A 21,848-nucleotide genomic window follows, 5' to 3' on the forward strand; every position below is an offset into this window, starting at 1 on the left:
AACCTCCTTTAAAAATTGGTCAAATGCTTTGCCAGGAAGGGCACTAATCATTCTGTCAATCACCTTGTCTCAGGACGGTCCATTTTCTCCAGTCAGTTCATTGTATTATTTATGCAGACAACAAGATGGGGAGTTAGTTGGCTACCTGGGGATTAATGACCTAAGTGCAATGTGTGCACACAGGCAAAGTCGTGATAACGTGCTACACCATAATTATAGCTATAGATCAAACTTGAATTTCATCCTTGTATTTCATTTAAAAGTTAAATCCCATACCTCTTGCTAGAGGAGAGAGAAAATGGGAAAATATATTGATTGCTCTTTTTCTACAGCCACATTAAACACTTCTGGGTGAACAACAACCCTTCAGTTCCCTTGACTTTCTAAGAGATGAATATTAAACATGAACTGAAGTGGAGCTAAAGTGAAGTAGTTCAGTAGTACTGAAGTCCGTGGATGAAAGCTTGTTTCCTAAGGAACTAAACCATATACAGGCAAGAACCAAGAGAAGATAAAGTGTGAAAGATATTCTTAGCTCATAATTCCCCACAACTGTCCTTCTGGGGAATTGAGTAAATGTAAGAAAACATTATAAACATTTATAGTTTGGCTTCTTCCACAGAGCAGCAATGTGCCTGTAGAAGATTGTGCGATGTTCCCAAAGTCCCTTCACTTTCACAGATGCAAACTGTCACGTCATGCTTTTGGCATCCTATCTACTGTGGTTCTCAACCACTTCTGCAAGTGGGAAGAGGGTTGTCTAAATGATGATTACACAGATCTTATATTCCCAGACCTGCTTTGTTCAGGAAGACTCACACAGCACTTACTTTAAGGAGTGTGATACAAAGCAAAGACTTGAGCCATGAGAATCATCCTGGATCAGAAAGCAACACAGAAAAGACAATTCAGAAATGTCTTTCATGTTGACTTTTAACATAAACTATAAATAAACTATTTCTACCATAAGGCTTGCTGACAGCCTTTTGTTTAGGGATCTGAAACATGACATGGTACTAGTGGTGGAATCAGAGCATTTAAAGAAGATTTATTTGAAGAATAATATAAGAAAAGACTTCTTAGTTATGAGAAAAGACACACAGGGAGGGAGTGACTAAAACTGAAATCCTGGTGAAGATTTAAGCATGGCTGTGATCAGGGTATCAGATCGCCTTGAGACAAAAAAGGATGGAACTATTTTCTTGAATGCTTTATGGTGTGGAGCTGGTGATGTTTTTAACAGGGTGCAAATAAGCCAGGATAAGAAATTAAGCTCTGTGCCATGGCTGGCAAATTTGAAAACCGCTGCATCCCCAGGAAACATCGAGTTGAAAAGTACAAGACTGCAGGAAGAGTGTCCTTTGAAGAATGCTTGTCTGAGCTGAAATGAACAAACCAGATGTAGGATGATGGCACTTCATCATATCGCATTGTCAGAGAACAGGCAACTGGAAGCAGAGTCCAAAGCAGAGGAAAGTTTCCTGGACTATACAGGCCTGGAGGTAGAAAAAGCTGATAACAAGGGCCAAGCTGCAAACATTGCTCAGAGCATGTCACGTCTCTCACAGAGCAGAATGAAAATGCTAGAAGGAAGGCATGGAGGGTATAACTGCATCAGACAAGCTGACTAAAAGGAGAAAACTAGAAAAGAGAAAGCCAGAAAATTAAAAAAAAAAAACAAAAACCAGTCTGCCCCAAAACCTGCATGGCACAAAAGAAACGCTGCTAATGTGATGTAGGAACATGTACAGACCCAAATAACAACCAATGTTGGAAAGCTCATAAAGTTTGAACACTTTCAGGAGTTTGCAGCCAATAGTGGAATGAGTGATACAGCATACTAGTGCAATAAAAAGATGTCAGCAGTGAGGAGGTATGATGAACAGGATCCAGAGTACTCTATCGGTCTGCAAAATCTAACACACAGGAATGGTCCCTAACTGGGAATTGATGGAAGCTGTGCAGATGACATGTTGAAAAATGATGCTCAGGTAAGTGATGTACATAAAAATAAGAGAAAGTGTATAAGGAAACCAGTCACACAGGCTTAGGGTGGTGTAGTTCTAAGACTGAAAATTAAACGCAATAGCTTAAATAGGTTATAAGTCCCAAGAATAAAAAGCCAATAGGAGGTTTAGTAAGTGTAGTCTATTTTGGGGTGTATGTACCCTAAAATAAACACAAACACTTGGAAGTGTGAATAAATAAACACTTGGAACTGTCCTTCTAACTATATGGGAAAATCAACCCCAGAATAGAAAACTCTGCTTTTCAGATCTGATAGCAGTAATGCATCCACAAAGTTTCCATAATTATGAAAATAAATGCAGGGGAAGATTAACTTCCCACTAATACTGGAACTTAGTTACCATAAATAATTAACATAATTAAAAAGTGATTAATTCAATGTTTATGTTAATTAAAATTTTCATAATCAAAATACAGAAAGAGCCTATTAAATGGGTGCCCTGACTGTTAATAGTAGGACAAGAGAATGTCTCATTCAGACTGTTTTCTAACCTAAGGGAACTAAGTATGTTGAACAGAAACATTTTATCTCCCAGCAGGCAGACAGAGGAGAGTGGATGCTTCCTGAAAAATGTGTAGTCTAAGGGTATTTGGCCAGAGAGTGTCTGCTCCTTTAGGGGTATCTGGTGAAGGATCTTTTTCAATGCAACAGGGAAAATAAGGAGGAAGCCATAAATAAGACCATACAGGGACACAAATCTGACCAACAAATAAGGGAGGTAATGATGGGAACCAAACCTGGGCAGTCATACTAACTGATGAAGGCATGTGGGAGTGTGAGGTTTATTTCAGCAAGGTTATCTGATCCGGGACTCGGTCAATTTAGAAACTAAGGGAAAAGGAGGAAATCAGAAACAAAATATAGCAAGACACAGACCTAACAAGAAACAAACCTTGCCACTCACATTAATTGATGGGCTATCAAGAAACCACAGGCTGCACTTCCAGGAAGATCAACCTGGACTTTGCAAGTGGTAAGACTGTAAACCAGGGGGAACCCTGAACTGGGAGGGGGTACAGGAATTGATACAGCTGTGGAGATACATGAGGGCATGTGCAGGGGAAGGGGGAGCAGAGAGGAACATACTAGGGGGAAACAGAAACAGGTATAAAAGGGACTGGGCATGTTTTAAATGGGGTTGGTCAGTGCACTTGTCTGGCTGAGTCCTGTACCTGATCGACATGGTTTGTCCTATCGTTTTCTATCTTCTTATTAAACCTTTTCTTTATCTCTCTGCATAATGTGTATGTGTCCTGCAAGGACCAAGTGCCAGCTTCTGCTGAGAACTGCATCTGCATGTGAGTGAAAACTGGTGCCAGCTACTGGAGTCAGACGGGGGGTGTAGGTTCCCCCAGCCTCTGTTTTTAGCTACTGGAGTGAGTGAGCGCAGTGGTATTTAACCTCCAGCCATTGGGGAATGGTGTGTGTTCCCGAAACTACCTACTGGAGGGACCAGCATTAGCAAGGCGAGCGAGGGGCTTCACAACGGTGGCTGGTGTGGGACCTCAGGTCACAGCCCTTGTGCTTGATGCCAGTTGGCATGGGGCAAGCGTCTGTACCTTCCCCAGTCCTGGTATGTGTGTGTGTAGGGGGTGTGTATTCATCAGCAAACTTCAAGCTGGACCAGCTGGCAACCAGGGGAACTTGGGTCCAGGCTGGGGTATCAGGTGAGCGGGGGGTCCACGCTGGTATGCCCATGGGGACCATGAATCTGGAGCGCACGAGGGACAAGTGTGTGAGTGTTGCATGTTGGCAGCGAGCATCAGGCTGGACCAGCAGGCAAGTAGGGGACCATGGGGCAGGTAAGGGGGTCTGGGATCTGGGCAGGGGTGCCAGGACAGAGGGGCTGTGCCAGTGCTTGAGAGATCTGCAAATATGTGTGTGTTTGTGAACCCAGGGTGGGGAGAGGGGGGGCGGCGCGCATGCCACCACTAGTGACCTTCTGTTTCTGCCAGCTGAAAAGGAGGAGGGGACCTGGCTGTCTGTGCTTTTGTTATATGTCAGTCCTGTATGTAGGTGCTGTTGAAGGCAGCGCCTGTGTCAATCTGTGTGATCAGCCAGTGTTCTCTGTGTCTGTGTGTATCCATGTCTCTATCTCTGGGATTCGTGCGCAGCTTCATTACTGGTTGAACCTGCAATGGCGAAAGCAGCAGCTGCATCCCTCCACCTGGGCAGAGACCCCGGGTCCTGGGCACCAGGAAGGAGGGACCTGGTCTGGAGCAGCTGCAGGATGATGGGCATACACAGAATGTCACTTAATATGCAGAATATGTTTTGTAACTCTTAGAATATGAGACTGGCCAATTTGTCTGAAAGAAGGTACTTAAGGTTACACTTTTTTTAATATTCAATACAGGAACAGTGCCAGCTTAAAATGTGATTTGGATTTTTTTTTTTTCCCAAAAGCAAGTGGAAGTAATATTTGAAGTAATTGAGGGCATGAAAGTAGGTGCAATAGTAGTCCTGTTATGGAACAAATTAGTCCTACTATAGGGAAAAACAAAGACCACAAAAAAGCCTAGAGAAAGCACTTTTCATGCTTTAAGAATTGGAGCTTTAGTTAATCAGAAAAAAATGTGAATTTAAAGATGAGAAAATAATATATATGGGACAGGACAATATGCCCCAGCTTCATCCCAGAAGAAGAGAATCTGTAGGGATCTGTGGACATAGTGAACTCTAGAGGACAAACAAACACCAAGCCTTTTGTTAAGAGGAACGGAACAAAGCTAAACCAGCACAACTGTACTGTAAACCTAGACAAGGATTTTCAAAACCTAAATTTTAGTAAAACGATACACTGTCCTGAGAACTCTTGATATTTGATTGTGTTGCCAACAGATGTTTCAAAACGTGACCTTGGACAGTGCTATTGCAAAAAATATGGCACATGATTTTAGGGCACTAGAAAGAAACTAGAATGTAGTCATGTGAAAAAAACAATCTATTCAGCTATAGGGGATAATTCTGGCCAAAGTCATTGCAAAAGAAGTATTGACTCTTCCACCTCCCAAAATACAACTGTAAATCTGATTTGCAGTATCAGGGAATACAACAATTTATAGCAGACACTTAAAAGAGCATCTGATGGGTCTGCAACTGGAAAAAATAATGCAGAGAATAACCTAATGTGTGTAAATATGATTTAAAAGGATTATTCAGTCTCAGAAAAAAAAATGGAATAGATTTGCAAAGGCCACAGCAAAAAACAAGACATTGAGACAAGTCATTAAGGCTATTGCCACTGAATGGCTTGGGACTTGCATGGCAAATTCATATTAGCAATTCAAATCAGAGCTTTCCTAACTGATGACATACTATTTAAACACAACAGAGTACAAAAATGGGCATGCTTCAAAGAATACAGGAATACTACATTGATATACAAGAGTGCAAAAGCAGAACAAAAAATCCTTTGTACTAGTCATAAATGAAAGTAGAGATCAAGAAACTGCAAATGCATGATCTTGACAAAACAGGTATCCCTGCTGCTACATCAAGAAATGTTGGAATGTGCCCAGTAGTTACATTTACACTTCCTAAAACACAGGTAGAATTGCTTAACAGGTGATCAACCTGAATACAGAGAGCTCCTAAAAGACATCTGGGTGCAATTAAAACAGTTAGTGTAATAGAGGATGTGTTTTAGAAGTACCATAATGAACAGTTCTATTTGGGTAATTTTCTGTGCTGACCAGTCAATGCTGATCTCAGTAGAGCCAGAAAGACTCAGAAAAGCTGGCTCTGGCACTCTCCTCACACAATAAAGTCGTAATAAGCCCATCTATTGAATCCCCTGTTTAAAACCTCTTGATTAAAAATCTCAAACATCTGAGGCAAGGTGAGGAAATGTAGGGTCAGTCAGCAAGACACGAACAATCCTGAATCTGTGGCTGCTCAGGGACACAGAGTGATGGAAGCAAAGGACCATTTCTACTATCATGAGCTGTTGAGGAACACCCTGGCCATAATCACTTGTCTTGTGAAAAGTAGGTGGGAAGAAAACCAGACCTTCTTCTCCAAACCCTACAGGAGGAAAGGAGATCCATCCCATAAGAAAGTACACCCTTTAGGCCAGCTGATGCAGGTCAATAAAGCCACACTAAGGTTGAAAAATCACCTGCCATGGATTTCGTGAAAACTGGTACCCATTTCAGACATGACAGCATCATAAAGCAGTGCTGAGAAGGAGAGTTACAGGTCACTGCCCCCTCCCCACAGCATTCCCTCAGCAGGCACAAAACCAAAGATCAAGCCTTTCAAAATCTTCAGAGCCTCCTTGCTGATTTTCCTCCAGGACTCGTTTCCACATCACAGAGTTGGCTGACCAGCAAATTAAAAAACCGCTTCTCTTTCCGATTAAACAGGGCAACAAAGCCAGGCAGTGAGAGGGGTCAGCTTTCCAGCTGGGACTCTGCCACATTTCTTTCTATCCCTCAGCTCCATGACTCACCCACTGAGATGACAGGAGTGAGGACAACGCACCAAGAGGTTAAAATGTCATCTCTCATGCACAGTAGCAGCAGCAAAATGAACTCACAAAGAGCTTTTAACAGCTGTGGCCCTGTTTTCATAGAAATATTACAGGTTACTTATCTCAGCAGCTTCTAAGAAGTTCCTAGACAGCTTAACAACCATCCTTTTCCAGTGTGGGATCATTCCCCAGTGTATGCCATCAAGTCCCTTCTCCAGTGTCATTTTAAAATGTTTCAGTGATAAAGTCAACTGCTTTCCCTGAGACAACTTAGACTGTTTCCCCCATGACATCCTAACTTGTAAGAGTTCCACTTCTATGAATCATCTCCCTTGGACCATGCTCGTAACACTCAATAACTGCGGTTGAGTATGAACACAATTTTAAGGGAAATGAGATTCGAGCATTGGCAAATTTCTTGAGCACTTACACTTTTATTTTACTTACATCCTGGCCAGGAGGCCCCTGTGGTCCAGGGATACCAGGTATACCGCGGGGACCCTGGTAGGGAGAGAACAGACAAACCCAATAACATGAATAGTACTTATGAGGTGCTTTTTAGCTGAAGAGAAGAAATCCTCAACCCAATAGCTATTGAGAAAAAACAAACAAACAAACAAACAACTAGCAGTTAAACAACTATGAGAGAGTTTAAGAAACAAAATAATTAATCTCACATTGCACTATCACAATGTGCCTCAAGGGACTTTGCATTACTAAAGTCAAGTCTCTCATACCTTGATTGGAAAGGTAAAAATGACTTTTTATAGGAGGCAAGTTTATGAACAAGGAGAAAATATGACTGAGCACAGGACTGTAGAGGAGAAAAGAAGGACCAGCTCCTCAGCACCAAGCTAGTACACTGGATAGGACTGGTTGTCATGCTGGAAATTCATGCCAGTGTATACTGAGACCATGGTACACAGTTATTTGTTTCAGGCCAATGGACTGCATCCTTGCAAAACTGCATGTTGAGGAACTAAGTGTTGAATACTGAAATGCAGGGTTTTCTTTAATATTTAAGTAAGAAAAATGCTTAAAACCCACTTGTTTTAAACCCTTGAGGCCTTGGCTATAAGGCATAGCAGTGTGCCTTGAATTATATCCCTTGAAATACATTTCTGAATGAAGGGTTAAACCAGTAACTCATTATTTCTTTTGTAGGACTATTGACAAGCAAGTAAAAGTTGTCACCATGCCAAGAGTCTTGATCAACTCTTTCTCACAACTCAATATATCAGACAAGTAGCTGGTAATGCACAAAGAGAAGTCCTCGCTGGAGGGCCAGCCACCCTGTGGCCCTACCATCCTTGGGTAAAAATAAACTATATATGCCTTCATGAAATCACTGGTAGGAACACAATTAATGTGACTGATCCATGCCTATAAAATCCGGGTGTAGTTAGAAAGACATACTGTACCAATGGCCCTTTGTCTCCTGGGGGTCCCACAGGGCCCTGCAAACAGAAAAGAAGCAGCAGTCAAAACACTTAAAATTAACACCCTATCTTGGCTGATCAGGGTGGGTCCTGAAGCACTAAGATAACAAAAATTGGAGAAGAAAAGGAGCAAGTCTGACAGGCTGCTCACAAAGACATCGCTGGAGCCTGCAATGCTTACAGCAGGACGTTTAGGGGAAGGATCAAAGGCAGAGTAAGGAAGAAATTGACATGGATCATGGAGGAAAAAGTGTGAGAAAGAGAGAGAGAAAAAGGGACCAGAGGGGTCAGCTGTATGCTAACATGATGCTTGTCTGAACCCTGAACTTCATCACCACAGTCATAGAATCATAGAATATCTCAAGTTAGAAGGGACCACTAAGGATCATTTGAGTCTAATGTCCTGCTCCTCACAGGACAACCTAAAAATAAAGCATATGACTAAGAGCATCATACAGACCCTCCTTGAACTCTGAGAGGCTTGGTCCTGTGACCACTTCCCCGGGGAGCCTCCAGTGGCCAACCACCCTCTCAGTGAAGAACCTTTTCCTAATGTCCAATCTGAACTTACCCTGATGCTGCTTCATAACAATTCCATGTGTCCTATGACTGGTCACCAGAAAGAGATCAGCACCTCTCCTCTGCTGCCCCACTTGAGGAAGTTGTAGACTGCTCAACATTCTCTTCTCCAAGCTGATCAAACTAAGTGACTTCAGCTGCTCCTCGTAAGTCTTGCCCTTGAGGCCTTTCATCATCTTGGTCACCCTCCTCTGGACACACTCTAATAGTTTGATGTCCTTGTTACATTGAGGCACCCAAAACTGCACAAGTACTCAAGGTGGGGCCACACCACTGCCGTGTAGAGTGGGACAATCACCTTCCTCAATTGGCTGGCTATGCTGTGCTTGATGCACCCCAGGAGATGGTTGGCCTTTTGGCTGCCAGGGCTCACTGTTCACTCACATTCAACTTGCCATCAACCCAACCCCCCAGATCTCTTTCCGCAGGGCTGCTCTCCAGCTCTTGTCCTCCCATTTATATGCGCAACCAGGATTACACCATCGCAGGTGGAGAATCCTACACTTGTTCTTGTTGAATTTCATACAGTTGGTGATTGCCTGGCTCTCTAGTCTATCCAGACCTCTCTGTTAGGGCTCTCTACCCTCAAGGGAGTCCACAGCTCCTCTTAGTTTAGTTATCATCGACAAACTTACTTAATGTAAATTTGATTCCTGCATCCAGATCATTTATAAAAAACAGTGAAGACCACTGGCCCTAAAATCAAGACCTGGGAAACGCCACTGGTGACTGGCTGCCAGCCTGATGTAACCCCATTTACTATATTGTCATTAAATCCTATTTGTAACACTCTTCAGCATGAGTGAGCTCATTAATCTCAGCTCATGTGGTTGAAACTTAGTGAGCTTCAAGCTAGATGAGCTCATGAGTAGGACAGGTCTGGGTGTCAGCAACTGGGTTGCAAGGCTGTGAATCCAGGGGGTTTCAAGTCTGGGTGCCAGCAACTGGAGGACACTAGAGTGCAGAGTCCTGGGTACAGGGAAGAGTAGGTGTCCAAGATCAGCTGCTGGAAAGATCCACATTTCATGTATATATTCCAACAGTGGCCTTCAAACCTCATCAGCCAGAGAGGAGGAGCGGGATCGAGACATTCTTGCTCATGTTTCTGAGTGCTGTTTAGGTCTCTATGAGTGTTGCAAAGGCATTATTCTCTGCGTGGCCACATGCGTGTATATGTGTGTGCATCGCATATGCATACGCCCACTGGCAATATGTCCTCAGTCTCACTACTGCCTGGACCTGGGGACACATAACCACAGCACCCTTGCATCTGTTGGGCTGGGATAGGACAGTTCCCCCAGGTCCTGAAAACCACTGTACTCAGCTACCTCTAACACAAGGAAAAGCATCCCACAGGAGGAGTGTGCTCTTTAAATGAGGTCAAACCAGGGAGTCCAGCAGGCTTGAACACAGTATTTGTTTGGGGATGAAGCTTAAAAAAGTGCAACTGAGTTGCAACTGAGTGAGACACTAGAAGGCACCCATTTCTATAGGAACGTCAGAGAAGTAATGAAGTAGTCATATCCAGCATCGATAAGTCAATCTGGCATTCCAAACACACCCAAAACAAGGCTTGACCTCACATCTCTGTGGCTGTGTTTGAATAAATTGGCTCACACACTGACTCCTCTCCCTTTGGTTTCTATTTCAGGCACATTAATTCACTAATCCTCATAAAGTCCTCCATGCAAGACGCCTTAATGCTCTGCTCAAGCAAAGGCTAAATACATAATTCTGAACCCACAATAATACGAACAGAGCAAGTCAGAGCAAGAGCAAAACTATTCTACTAACGCAGCATGTGCGTCCATTAGGCAAATTCAGCATAAGCATGTGAATTCACCCATTTCTCCAAGCAGTCCCCTCTTCTGCTTATGGTTCAGTTGGGAAGGACATACTCTGCTAATACTCAGTTTATGGCTCAGTGTTATGTAAATAGTAACCCATAGAATCATAGACTGGCTTGGGTTGGAAGGGACCTTAAAGATCATCTACTTAAACCCCCCTGCCATGGGCAGGGACACCTTCCACTGGACCAGGTTGCCCAAAGCCCCGTCCAACCCGGCCTTGAACACTGCCAGGGAGGGGGCAGCCACAGCTTCTCCGTGCAACCTGTTCCAGTGTCTCACCACCCTCACAGTAAAGAATTTCTGTCTTCTATCTAATCTAAATCTACCCTCTTTCTGTTTTAAGACACTACCCCTTGTCCTATCTTTACATGCCCTTGTAAAAAGTCCCTCTCCGGCTTTCTTCTAGGTCCCCTTTAAGTACTGGAAGACTGCTGTAAGGTCTCCCTGAAGCCTTCTCTTCTCCAGGCTGAACACCCCCAACTCTGTCAGCCTGTCCTCATTGGGAAGGTGCTGCATACCCCTGATCATCTTCATGGCTTACTCTGGACTACCTTGAGCAGGTCCATGTTCTTTTTATATTGGGGGCCCCAGAGCTGGACACAGCACTGCAGGTGAGGTCTCACAAGAGTGGAGTAGAGGGAGGAATCCCCTCCCTCGATCTGCTGGTCACAATTCTCTTGATGCAGTCCAGGATACAGTTGGCTTTCTGGGCTGTGAGTGCACATTGCTGGCTCATTGTCAGTTTTGCATTCACTAATATCCCCAAGTCCTTCTCCGCAGGGTTGCTCTCAATCCACTCATCACTCAGCCTGTCCTTGTGCTTGGGATTGCCTCGATCCATGTGCAGGACCTTGCACTTGGCCTTGTTGAACTCCATGAGGTTTGCACAGACCTACCTCTCAAGCCTGTCAAGGGCCCTCTGGATGGCACATCCCTTCCCTCCAGTGTGTCGACCACACCACACAGCTTGGTGTCGTTTGCAAAGTTCCTGAGGGTGCACTTGATCCCACTGTCCTTGTTGCCAAAAAAGATGTTAAACAGCACTGGTCTCAATACTGACCCCTGAGGAACACCACTCGTCACTGCTCTCCACTTGGACATCAAGCCATTGACCACAAATCTTTCAGTGCAACCATTCAGCCAATTCCTTATCCATGGAGCGGTCTATCTGTGAAATCTGTGTCTCTCCAATGTGGAGACAAGGACGTCATTCAGGACAGTGTCAAATGCTTTGCATAAGTCCAGGTAGATGATGTCAGTTGCTCTTCCCTTATCCACCAACCTGTAACCTCATAGAAGGCCACCAAATTCGTCAGGCATGATTTACCCTTAGTGAAGCCACATTGCCTGTCACCAATCAACTCCTTATTTTCCATGTGCCCTAGCATTATTTCCAGCAGGATCTGCTCCATGACCTTGCCAGGCACAGAGATGAGACTGATGGGCCTGTAGCTCCCTGGGTCTTCCTTTTTTCTCTTTTTAAAAATGGGGGTTATGTTTCCCCTTTTCCAGTCAGTGGGAACTTCACCAGACTGCCACAACTTCTCAAGTATGATGGCTTAGCCACTTCATCCACCAGCTCCCTGAAGACCTGTGGATACATCCCATGGACTTGTGCACCTTCAGGTTCCTTAGATGGTCTCAAACATGATCTTCTCCTACACTGGGCAGTTCATTCTCCCAGTCCCTGCCTTTGCCTTCTGCCTCTTGGGTGGTGTGGCTGAAGCACTTGCTGGTGAAGACTAAGGCAAAAATTCCATTGACTACCTCAGCCTTCTCCATGTCCTTTGTAACCAGATCTCCTGTTTCCTTCTGGGAAGGGCCCATATTTTCCCTAGTCTTCCTTTATCACTGACATTCCTATAGAAGCTTTTCTTGTTGCCCTTGACATCCCTGCCCAGATTTAATTCTATCAGGACTTTGGCCTTCCTAACGTGATCTCTGGCTGCTCAGACAGCTTCTCTATATTCCTCCCAGGCTACCTGTCCTTGCTTCCACCCTCTGTAGGCTTCCTTTATGTGTTTGAGCTTGTCCAGGAGCTCCTTGTTCATCCATGCAGGCCTCCTGGCATTTTTGCCTGACTTCCTCTTTGTCTGGATGCATCGCTCCTGAGCTTGGAGGAGGTGATCCTTGAATATTAACCAGCCTTCTTGGGCCCCTCTTCCCTCCATTACTTTCTCCCATGTTACTCTGCCAAGCAGATCTCTGAAGAGGCCGAAGTCTGATCTCCTGAAGTCCAGGTCAGTGAGTGAGTTTGCTGTGTGCCCTCCTCACTGCCTGAAGGATCTTGAACTCCACCATTTCATGGTCACTGCAGCCAAGGCTGACCTTAAGCTTCACGCTCCCCACCAGCCCCTCCTTGTTGGTGAGAACAAGGTCCAGCACAACACCTCTCCTCATTGACTCCTCTATCACTTGGAGAAGGAAGTTGTCATCAACACATTCCAGGAACCTCCTAAATTGCTTATGCCCTGATGTGTTGTCCCTCCAACTGATATTGGGGTGGTTGAAGTCCCCCATGAAGACCAGGACTTTTGAACATGAGGCTGCTCCTATCTGTCTATAGAGGGCCTCATCCACTCAGTGTTCCTGGTCAAGTGGCCTGTACCAGACCCCCACTATAGTCACCTGTCCCTGCCCTCCCTTTAATCCTGACCCATAAGCTCTCAGTCGGCTCCTCATTCACCCCTGGCACAGCTCCCTGCACTCCAGTTGGCCATTGACATAGACTCAATACTTCAGCAGACAATGTAAAAAAATCCTCATCTATATATAACTTTTATGCAGGGAGCAAAACCCAAGACAGGTTAAGGTCACAGGAGGAAACAGGGTGAGGACTCCAGTTAAAAAGAGTTGCTGGCTCTTAGCTCTGAAGCTGAAAGTATTATACACACAATTTTGTCACATCACTAAAAGGAGTATAGGCTGACACCTTTAATTCAGTGTGTAGTATGCTGAAGCAGCTCCACTGACTTTATTTTTTTTGTGGGACTTATTCTTTGTGAAAGCCTGATGGATTCAAGGTTATACAGTGTTTTGAAATTCCAGACTCTTTGCACTGAAGCTGAGGTTATGATGAATCTACAGTGGAGAAAACCATCATAATAGTTGTTTAAAGAAAGTATTTAGTGAAGCAGATTAAATAATTAAAAACAAATCAATCAGAAATAGTGTGGTAAGTAGGTGGCGACTCATCCTGACAGTGGTCAAACAATGATGACACTGAAAAACGTAATATTCTAGTGTAAGACAAGTGATGTCTACATATGGAATCAAGTTCTTAGTTATTTGTGTTCATGGATATGCAGATGCTAAAGCCCAGTGAAGAATAACTTTGTCATCTGCTGTACATCAGGATGCAGAAGTGAACTCATCTACCCCTGTACTGAAACTAAAAATCAGTAATTAAAAATTATCCACAGCCTAGTGACTTTCAAACAAGCCAGATACTCACTTGCTAATTTAATTTTAATTTTAGTATTAATGACTGAACATTAAGAAATGCAAGAACATCACTGTTCCTTAGATAAATCATAACAAATAACACCCAGCAAATCTTCAATCATCGGTAACCCTGTGAGGACCATGAAGGCCATGACACAGACACAGTGTGAAACAAGATTGACCCAGTCTGCTTTACCTTATATAGTATTCAGCATGGTAAAAGCAAATATTAATCATAGAATCATAAAATGGTTTAGGTTGGAAGGGACATTAAAGATCATCTACTTAAACCCCCCCCTTCCATGATCAGGGACACCTTCCACTAGACCAGGTTGCTCAAAGCCCCGTCCAACCTGGCCTTGAACACTGCCAGGGAGGGGGCAGCCACAGCTTCTCTGGGCAACCTGTGCCAGTGTCTCACCACCCTCACAGTGAAGAACTTCTGTCTTATATCTAATCTAAATCTACCCTCTTTCTGTTTAAAGACATTACCCCTTGTCCTACCACTACAAAGAGTCCCTCCCCACCTTTCCTGTAGCCCCTTTAAGTACTGGGAGGCTGCTGTAAGGTCTCCCCAGAGCCTTCTCTTCTCCAGGCTGAACACCCTCAACTCTCTCAGCCTGTCCTCATAAGGGAGGTGCTCCAACCCCCTGAGCATCTTCGTGGCCTCCTCTGGACTCTCCCAAGCAGATCTGTGTCCTTATTATATTGGGGGCCCCAAAGCTGAACACTACTCCAGGTGGGGTCTCATGAGACCAGAGTAGAGGGGGAGAATCACTTCCCTCGACCTGGTGGTCATGCTTCTCTTGATGCAGCCCAGACTGTATTGGTCAACCAATATTACACAGCAATATGATTTATCATTTCAAGGTAATTTCCTATACTATTTGGGAAACATCTAGATAACCAGAGAATGAAAACATTGACTGTGATTGGTATAGTATAATGGGGCTGCAAAAAAAAAAATGCAAGGTCTCATATATCCTCTAGCGATTACAGCTAGGAATAAAGTTTACTTCCTCCTAAATATATTTCACTTGCAAATTCAGTGCATATCTGGAGGATTCTGAGCAGGGCTACAGTCAGAGCACTCCCCAATCCCCCTCATCTCAAGAAGAGTTGCTCATGACAAGTACTGGAATGATCAAACCCCAGTGATATGAAAATTGAAACTTTTCAGAGCAGACTCCCAGACACATCTTGTGGCCTACTGATAAGCAGGAGGTGAGGGCAGAGCTGGATGAGGTCCAACTAAATATTTGTGGGAAATTATGGGGACAATGGGTCTCTTGGAAGGCAGCAATTTAAGAAATCTGGTTTTGTATTTCCTTATCAGAGTGCTGACTATGTCACTGATGTGGGCATGTGTGTCACACTCATCCCTTCTAAAAGGGTGACAGCAAGTTTACGTTTGCCCAGTAGACCAGACCTGCTGTCTCAGCACAGATCTCAACTCACATCCACAGCCAACGTGTCAAGATGATGCAGACAAGTCAGGAGTAACAGACAGTGATATCAATCACTCCTATAGCACTTTTCTGCTTTTCTCTGTCAACTAAACCAAATGCATCAAGAGCTCTCACAACAGACGTGTAGACATCTGAGTCATGAATGGCAGCCTCTGGACTAGTTTGTGGTTTGCATCTTCAGAGGATAAAATGTCCCACATGCTCTTGGCACAGGTGAGCACAGGCAACGCGTTCCCCAGAGGGTGATGGGTAAGTTTTGCCTTGTTACAGGTTGCAGCAGGGCCTGCTACTTACCGGAGGTCCAGCCAGCCCAATTCCTGGCACGCCTCTGTCTCCTGGTTGTCCAGGGAGGCCAGGAGCTCCCCTCTCACCCTGAAACAAAGGAAGAAGTTAAAGGCTTTGTGCATTGTTGAGGAAATAGGCTGAAATGCAATCAGGTTTTACCACAGAACATAACACTGATGCATCCCGACCTGATCCTGCCCACGGAGGAACGGTATCAGGTTGTGTCAGCATGGGGATATGGCACAGTTACTGTCATATCATGTGAAGAAAACTGCCCCCTTCATTCACGCAAGCCCCAGCCCACCACTGTGAGCACCCACACAAGGACAATGTGTGCCACATCACATAACTGAGCGTGAACACAGCCTCTACAAGTATTTTAATTGGTTTTAGTGCACAGCATCCCATTTCCAGCACTTGCAATTGCCTGCAGGGTATTAGGCACTCTCCTTGGCTTGGGGAAACACTAAGCACCATAATGCACTCTTCTTTCTCTGTGTTTCTATGGTAGATGGTTAACCTGCAAACATTGCTAAATACAGATTATTTATCCAGGGAAAATGGAATTAGGGATGTTCGGTTACATCTTAATATTTTCTTTTCCTTAATCAATGTAGGCCTACTCACAGAACTGTATGAACAATTTTTTGAAAAAAAATAATTCAACAGTTCTACAACTCTCTCCAGAGGACTATACTACAAAAGGAGAGACCTCCCCTCTAGAAAACAGGATTTTCCACAGTAAAACCTGCAGAGCACAGACAACTACTTGACACTGTTTAATAGGCATTGCAGGCAGAAGATTAAGAAATAATTCAGCTGCAGTACTTAAATTTAACGTCTGTTCTCTTGTTATAGGGAGAAATCAAATAAGATTTTTATGGATTGTATTGCAGTTGTGAGATTCGGTCTCATGTTGGCAGTAGATTTATAACAATGAATCTTATTTATGTTATTTATTATTACACTATTTCCAGCTATAGAGAAGCATGATAGAAAAATTGTTACCCATGGATTCTGCCCACCCAATTCAGACTGCAATATCTTCCTCCTCTCCTCTCCTCTCCTCTCCTCTCCTCTCCTCTCCTCTCCTCTCCTCTCCTCTCCTCTCCTCTCCTCTCCTCTCCTCTCCTCTCCTCTCCTCTCCTCTCCTCTCCTCTCCTCTCCTCTCCTCTCCTCTCCTCTCCTCTCCTCTCCTCTCCTCTCCTCTCCTCTCCTCTCCTCTCCTCTCCTCTCCTCTCCTCTCCTCTCCTCTCCTCTCCTCTCCTCTCCTCTCCTCTCCTCTCCTCTCCTCTCCTCTCCTCTCCTCTCCTCTCCTCTCCTCTCCTCTCCTCTCCCCTCCCTTCCCTTCCCCTCCTTCCCCTCCTTTCCTTTCCTTTCCTTTCCTTTCCTTTCCTTTCCTTTCCTTTCCTTTCCTTTCCTTTCCTTTCCTTTCCTTTCCTTTCCTTTCCTTTCCTTTCCTTTCCTTTCCTTTCCTTTCCTTTCCTTTCCTTTCCTTTCCTTTCCTTTCCTTTCCTTTCCTTTCCTTTCCTTTCCTTTCCTTTCCTTTCCTTTCCTCTCTTCCTCTCTTCCTCTCTTTCTTTCTCTCTTTCCTAATCTTATATTACAAAGAAACAATAGTGTAAGGACAATAAGAAACCATGTATTCTGATTAGTTCAAAAACTCCAGCATATCCCTTATGTGTTATTTTATTCAAGAACATAATTTCAAAACAAAAAGTTCAATAGTATTTTCCCATGCACAATTAAGATTCTTACCATCTTGTGTTGATATTGAATAGAATATTTCATGAGATTTCTTTTAGGTTTTTTTCTGACTTTTATATTAATTCTCAGTCTATTATTGTGTGTGTGTTCTGAACTGTCAAAGATATATGCAACAGACTACAATGCATTTATACAGAATGCAGCAAAATGAAAAGATTTCATAGCAATGTGGTTATTTCAGAAATATGGGACCTAGCTGGACCTAGTGTCATGCTGCTATATTCCTATTTATATCATTTACAGAATCTGTTTCAACGTGCTATTCTTCTTCCAATCTAGATCAGGACATTTCAAAGAGGAGAATTTCTGACATGTCTGATTGAAGATTCAAGCACAATCCAGATGCTCTCAGAAGCAAAAGTTTTTGTTGTTTTATTTTTTTTTTCTCTATTTGCTGGGTACTTATAAGGGAATAAACATTACTTTCAGCTGAAAAAATTAGTGTCCTTAACCTCATCAGCTAGCTAGTCTTTGCCTTAACTAGAATATAGGAGGACAAACCAGGACTATCTGGTCCCACTGGAAAATAATTCACATCCTCCTTGGAGAGAGGTGAAGGAAATGAGAGCTATGGAGGAATGCTCTTTGAGGGGCTGACAGGCGGTCTCAAGAGTAGATCACCCTTTAGCTATGCAATGTCTCTCTCTAGCTGCATGGATTAAAGGTCCCCAGTCACAGTTTCCCTGAAAATGTGCCTTAGTCTGTGGTGAATTCACATAATGCTGGAATGAATTTTAAATGTGGAAAGTGAACACAGCTAATTCATATCTTAATATTTAAATCTACAGACATAAAGAAAGGAACTTCCTAAAAGACTAGAAGTGCAGTTTTGAGTGACAGCTTCACAAACTCTATTTTTCAGTGAAAAACAGACCATGTTTTCACCATAACTTTTTCTCAGCAATTGAGAAAAGCGGTCCATAATAAAGTCCATACTCACCTTATGTCCAAAGGGTCCTGGCAAGCCTGGTGGGCCTCTCTGCCCCTAAAGTGACAGAGCCAAAACCAGAAAACTGTCACCATGCAGCCAAACAGGACCCTGGACTTTGAGATAGTCAAGACAGCAAGCATCCCCATCACCCCCCTCCTTGTCTCACACCGTCTGGCAATGTTTTATTGACAACATGGAAGCAAATTAAATAATCTGCTAACTTGGCTAGAATTAAATGCTTTTAGGGAACTTCCACCAAACTAATCTTTTTTGTACTGGTCACAAGGACAATAGTTACTCCTTGTGGAGGTCTCCATTTTCAGTGGCCACCATGGCACACTGGAGGGGGTTTAATGTTCAGAAATACAGCTTCAGTTCTCTCTGCCTTTTTGGATGCAGCACTGTGATCTGCAGCATTTTGCACAGCCAGTCCTTTCGTGTCTTCAGGTAGACAGCCTGTGAGCACTTGTGACAGTGCAGCCTAACTCTGCCACAGACCCACCATTCTGCAGAAATCATGCTCGTCTATCTCACACTGCACTACTCAAGCCAAAGCTTGCCAGCAGTACTTACCTGTTCTCCATCTTTACCCTTGCCAGGCAACCCTGGCTCTCCAGCAGGCCCTGGCTCACCAGCTGGCCCAGGCAAACCCACTTTTCCTTCTTTTCCAGGATCACCCTGTAGAAGACAATCCAGCAAAACTCTTAGTAGCATATTAAAGGCTATTCCTGTCTCAGGTCTTTCATAGGGACTGAAAGATATGCACTTTCTCTAGTCTTCTCATCTGAATTTCTCTTGGTATCATAGGAAACGCTCTCTTACAGGAAGCCTTTTCCTTCAGTAATCTCAAAGCATTTGTAATTTTCCTTAAGGAAAGTAAAAGGAGACTTCAAGATGTTTTGGGAACCAGCTATATGAGAGCCCTTGGTCCATACATGACCTTGAAGTAGATCTCAGTTATCTGGAAGATGATTTGACTGAAGGGGTTGGGATTCATCCCCTTTTAAACCCTGTATATATGCATATATGGGGCCATGTTTCTGATTAATCATTCCTACTCCAGTAAACAAAGACCAGGACTCCAGCATGCTGGGCACTGTGCAACAAATAAGCAAATCACAAACCCCTAACCTCAGAAAGCTCACTGGCTAGCTAAGAGATGGGACATAACAGTTAGGCAATGAAGGCAAAAGGTAAGTGAGGATGCACTGGAAAGCTGAACTAATGGTCCAGTTATAACAGCTTATCAGAAAAGCAAACATCTCAGTTTCCTAACCATGAAAGCCAGTTTTTCTTCCAGCTTTGGATTTACAGTGATAAGTAAGAGGTACTTAAAACACCAAATCCCTGCTCTTGTCAGGCAATGAGGACAGAAGATCATCATTGCAAAATGTGTAGTGGTGACTTCACTGTATCCAGTTGTATCTCAGTGGTTTTTTTAGGGGAATTATAAAGTTGCAACAGGGTGAAAACCTTATAGCACGTGTAATAGAGGAGGTCAGACACGATGATCTAATGAGCCCATGTGTCTTAACCATTCAGAACCTACGTTCGGAACCGTTTCTGAACCTACGAAATAATTTCCCAGTTCAGACTGCTTCTGTCCCAGGTTGCTTAAAATGCCCAAGAAGAAAATAAAAAAACCCATAAAAGAACAAAACTCACCTTTTCCCCCTTTTCTCCCTCCTTTCCTGGTAGTCCAGGGTCTCCAGGCACACCCTGGAGAGAAAAGAACTTTAAAGCTTAAAACTTTCTTTTTAGGCGGTATTTGATTCTAAAACAAATGGATAGACCTGTGAGTTCAGTACAAACTACCTCAAGGATTAGTATCAGTTTTACATTTCCCAGTACAGACAACCTGTAATCCAGAGAACACCACAGAAGAGCTGTGTATCAAGTGCTTAAAGGAGTGTTGGGTTTTTTTTTAATATAAAAAAGAGCTGAGCAGCAAAAGCAGAAATTGAGCCAATCCCAGGTTTGTGCATTCTCGTTCTACCAATAACTATTTTTTTTTTTCTGTGAAATCCTCAGCAGTTCCTAATCCATTACCAACAAACTCTCAGTCATCACATCTGTATCAGAGAAGCCAAAAGTCTCACAATATTAATTTTTTTTATGGCTGTTATGCTCCAAAGGTATACATTGGAAAATGCAGCTATGTTCGTCTTACCCTCTATTTCAGTTTTCAATCCTTTTCATGTCTTGGCAAATCTCAAAGGATTCCTTGTCAAAATATAGATGATTTAGAGCTCCAAATTAAATGCTGTTACTTCCTAACTCACCAAAACACATTATGGATTGGTACTCCATTTTAAGATTTGAAATGGTATCTTGGCACCAGTAAGATTGGATTGACCTCACAGGATGAATCCAATAATTATTTTCCCTTCTGCACCAGTAAAAATTATTTCCAACCATATTAGCTTTTAGAGGTAATATATTTGTATTACTGGTATAGAATTTTGCTTAAAGGAATATGAAATTGGAAAAGGTCTTCATTTTCAATATCATCTTTCAGTTTGAAAATAAATCACCACATTAATACAATTAAACCAAATGTATCTTAACAACTAGTAGAAAGACAATTTAAGCTTTCTTGGATTGCCCAGGTAATGAACTCTGCCCTAAAGAGCCCTCTGTGCTAAACCACTGTGCCTGAATACCTTATTACATGGGGTCTAACTGCTGTTTTACACTTACTCCAGTGTAAACCCAGAGAAGCCTCAGGCACCAGAAAGAAAATTACACCAGCGGAGCAGGGAGTAGAGTTAGTCCAAAGATTTCTTTTGCAAACATGAAAAGCTCTGTCATGCACAACTTAATAATGGTGATGAACACCTACTGAGGTAAGGAGGACACCGTATTGATTTCAACGCTCTGATTGTAGGATCAAATACTTACACGTTTTCATAATAAAAATGGGAGTTTACCCTGCAATTTTTATATCAAGAAGTCATGTTTCAAAAGGAAAGAACAAATGAAAACAAGGTAAATGAAACAAAACCAGAGACAATAAACACTGCAATTTTTTTCTTGAAGAGCTAGCAGCAAAAATCACTTTTGACTATTTGGTGAGGAATGAAGCAGCTCCATGACTCCCTCTTGCTAGAAATGAATATGAGAATATGTTTCATGGATACACCATTCCCAGATGCCTCCAGATCTTTCAATTCAATGATAAAAAAAGTGTAATGAAACACAGCCTTTTGACCCTGATAGTAAACCCTGTGGAAGGGAAAACTAAACATATTAAATAAAGAAATCAGGGCAGAGATGGGAAAACAAATACACTGGTGCATACATACCACATTTCCTGGCAAGCCTCTTGGACCTGGGGGCCCTGCTGGTCCAGTCACACCCTGTTTTAAGAAAATGAAACGTGTGTGCCTATGTAATTCACAACTTTTACCACCATAGGAACAAGATGTTCCAAGTGACATTGGAGTTCATGTCAGACAAGGTGTTGTACAAGCATAAAGCAAAAAATAGCATTTTTGCAAAACACTTTGTAGTGTAAAGAAGCATCAAACAATACAAAATGGATGAAGACTCTCTTTGGGAGCTTAAAATTACCTTCCATC

At 43.1% G+C, this 21,848-nt stretch overlaps 1 protein-coding gene across 1 annotated transcript in view; it reads right to left on the reverse strand.

Moving 5' to 3' along the window:
- COL22A1 (collagen type XXII alpha 1 chain) overlaps window positions 1-21,848 on the reverse strand; it is a 219,672-nt gene that overhangs the window by 31,223 nt on the left and 166,601 nt on the right. Inside the window, exons 36-42 of the mRNA XM_074860265.1 lie at window positions 21,573-21,626; window positions 19,933-19,986; window positions 18,841-18,945; window positions 18,277-18,321; window positions 15,579-15,656; window positions 7,925-7,960; window positions 6,951-7,004 (exon numbers count right to left, since the gene is read on the reverse strand). Of these exons, the coding sequence (XP_074716366.1) occupies window positions 6,951-7,004; window positions 7,925-7,960; window positions 15,579-15,656; window positions 18,277-18,321; window positions 18,841-18,945; window positions 19,933-19,986; window positions 21,573-21,626 (426 nt within the window). The remainder of the gene's footprint in view (window positions 1-6,950; window positions 7,005-7,924; window positions 7,961-15,578; window positions 15,657-18,276; window positions 18,322-18,840; window positions 18,946-19,932; window positions 19,987-21,572; window positions 21,627-21,848) is intronic.

The sequence above is a fragment of the Strix uralensis genome, chromosome 1 (genome assembly GCF_047716275.1).
Source record: "Strix uralensis isolate ZFMK-TIS-50842 chromosome 1, bStrUra1, whole genome shotgun sequence".
Lineage (NCBI taxonomy): Eukaryota > Metazoa > Chordata > Aves > Strigiformes > Strigidae > Strix > Strix uralensis.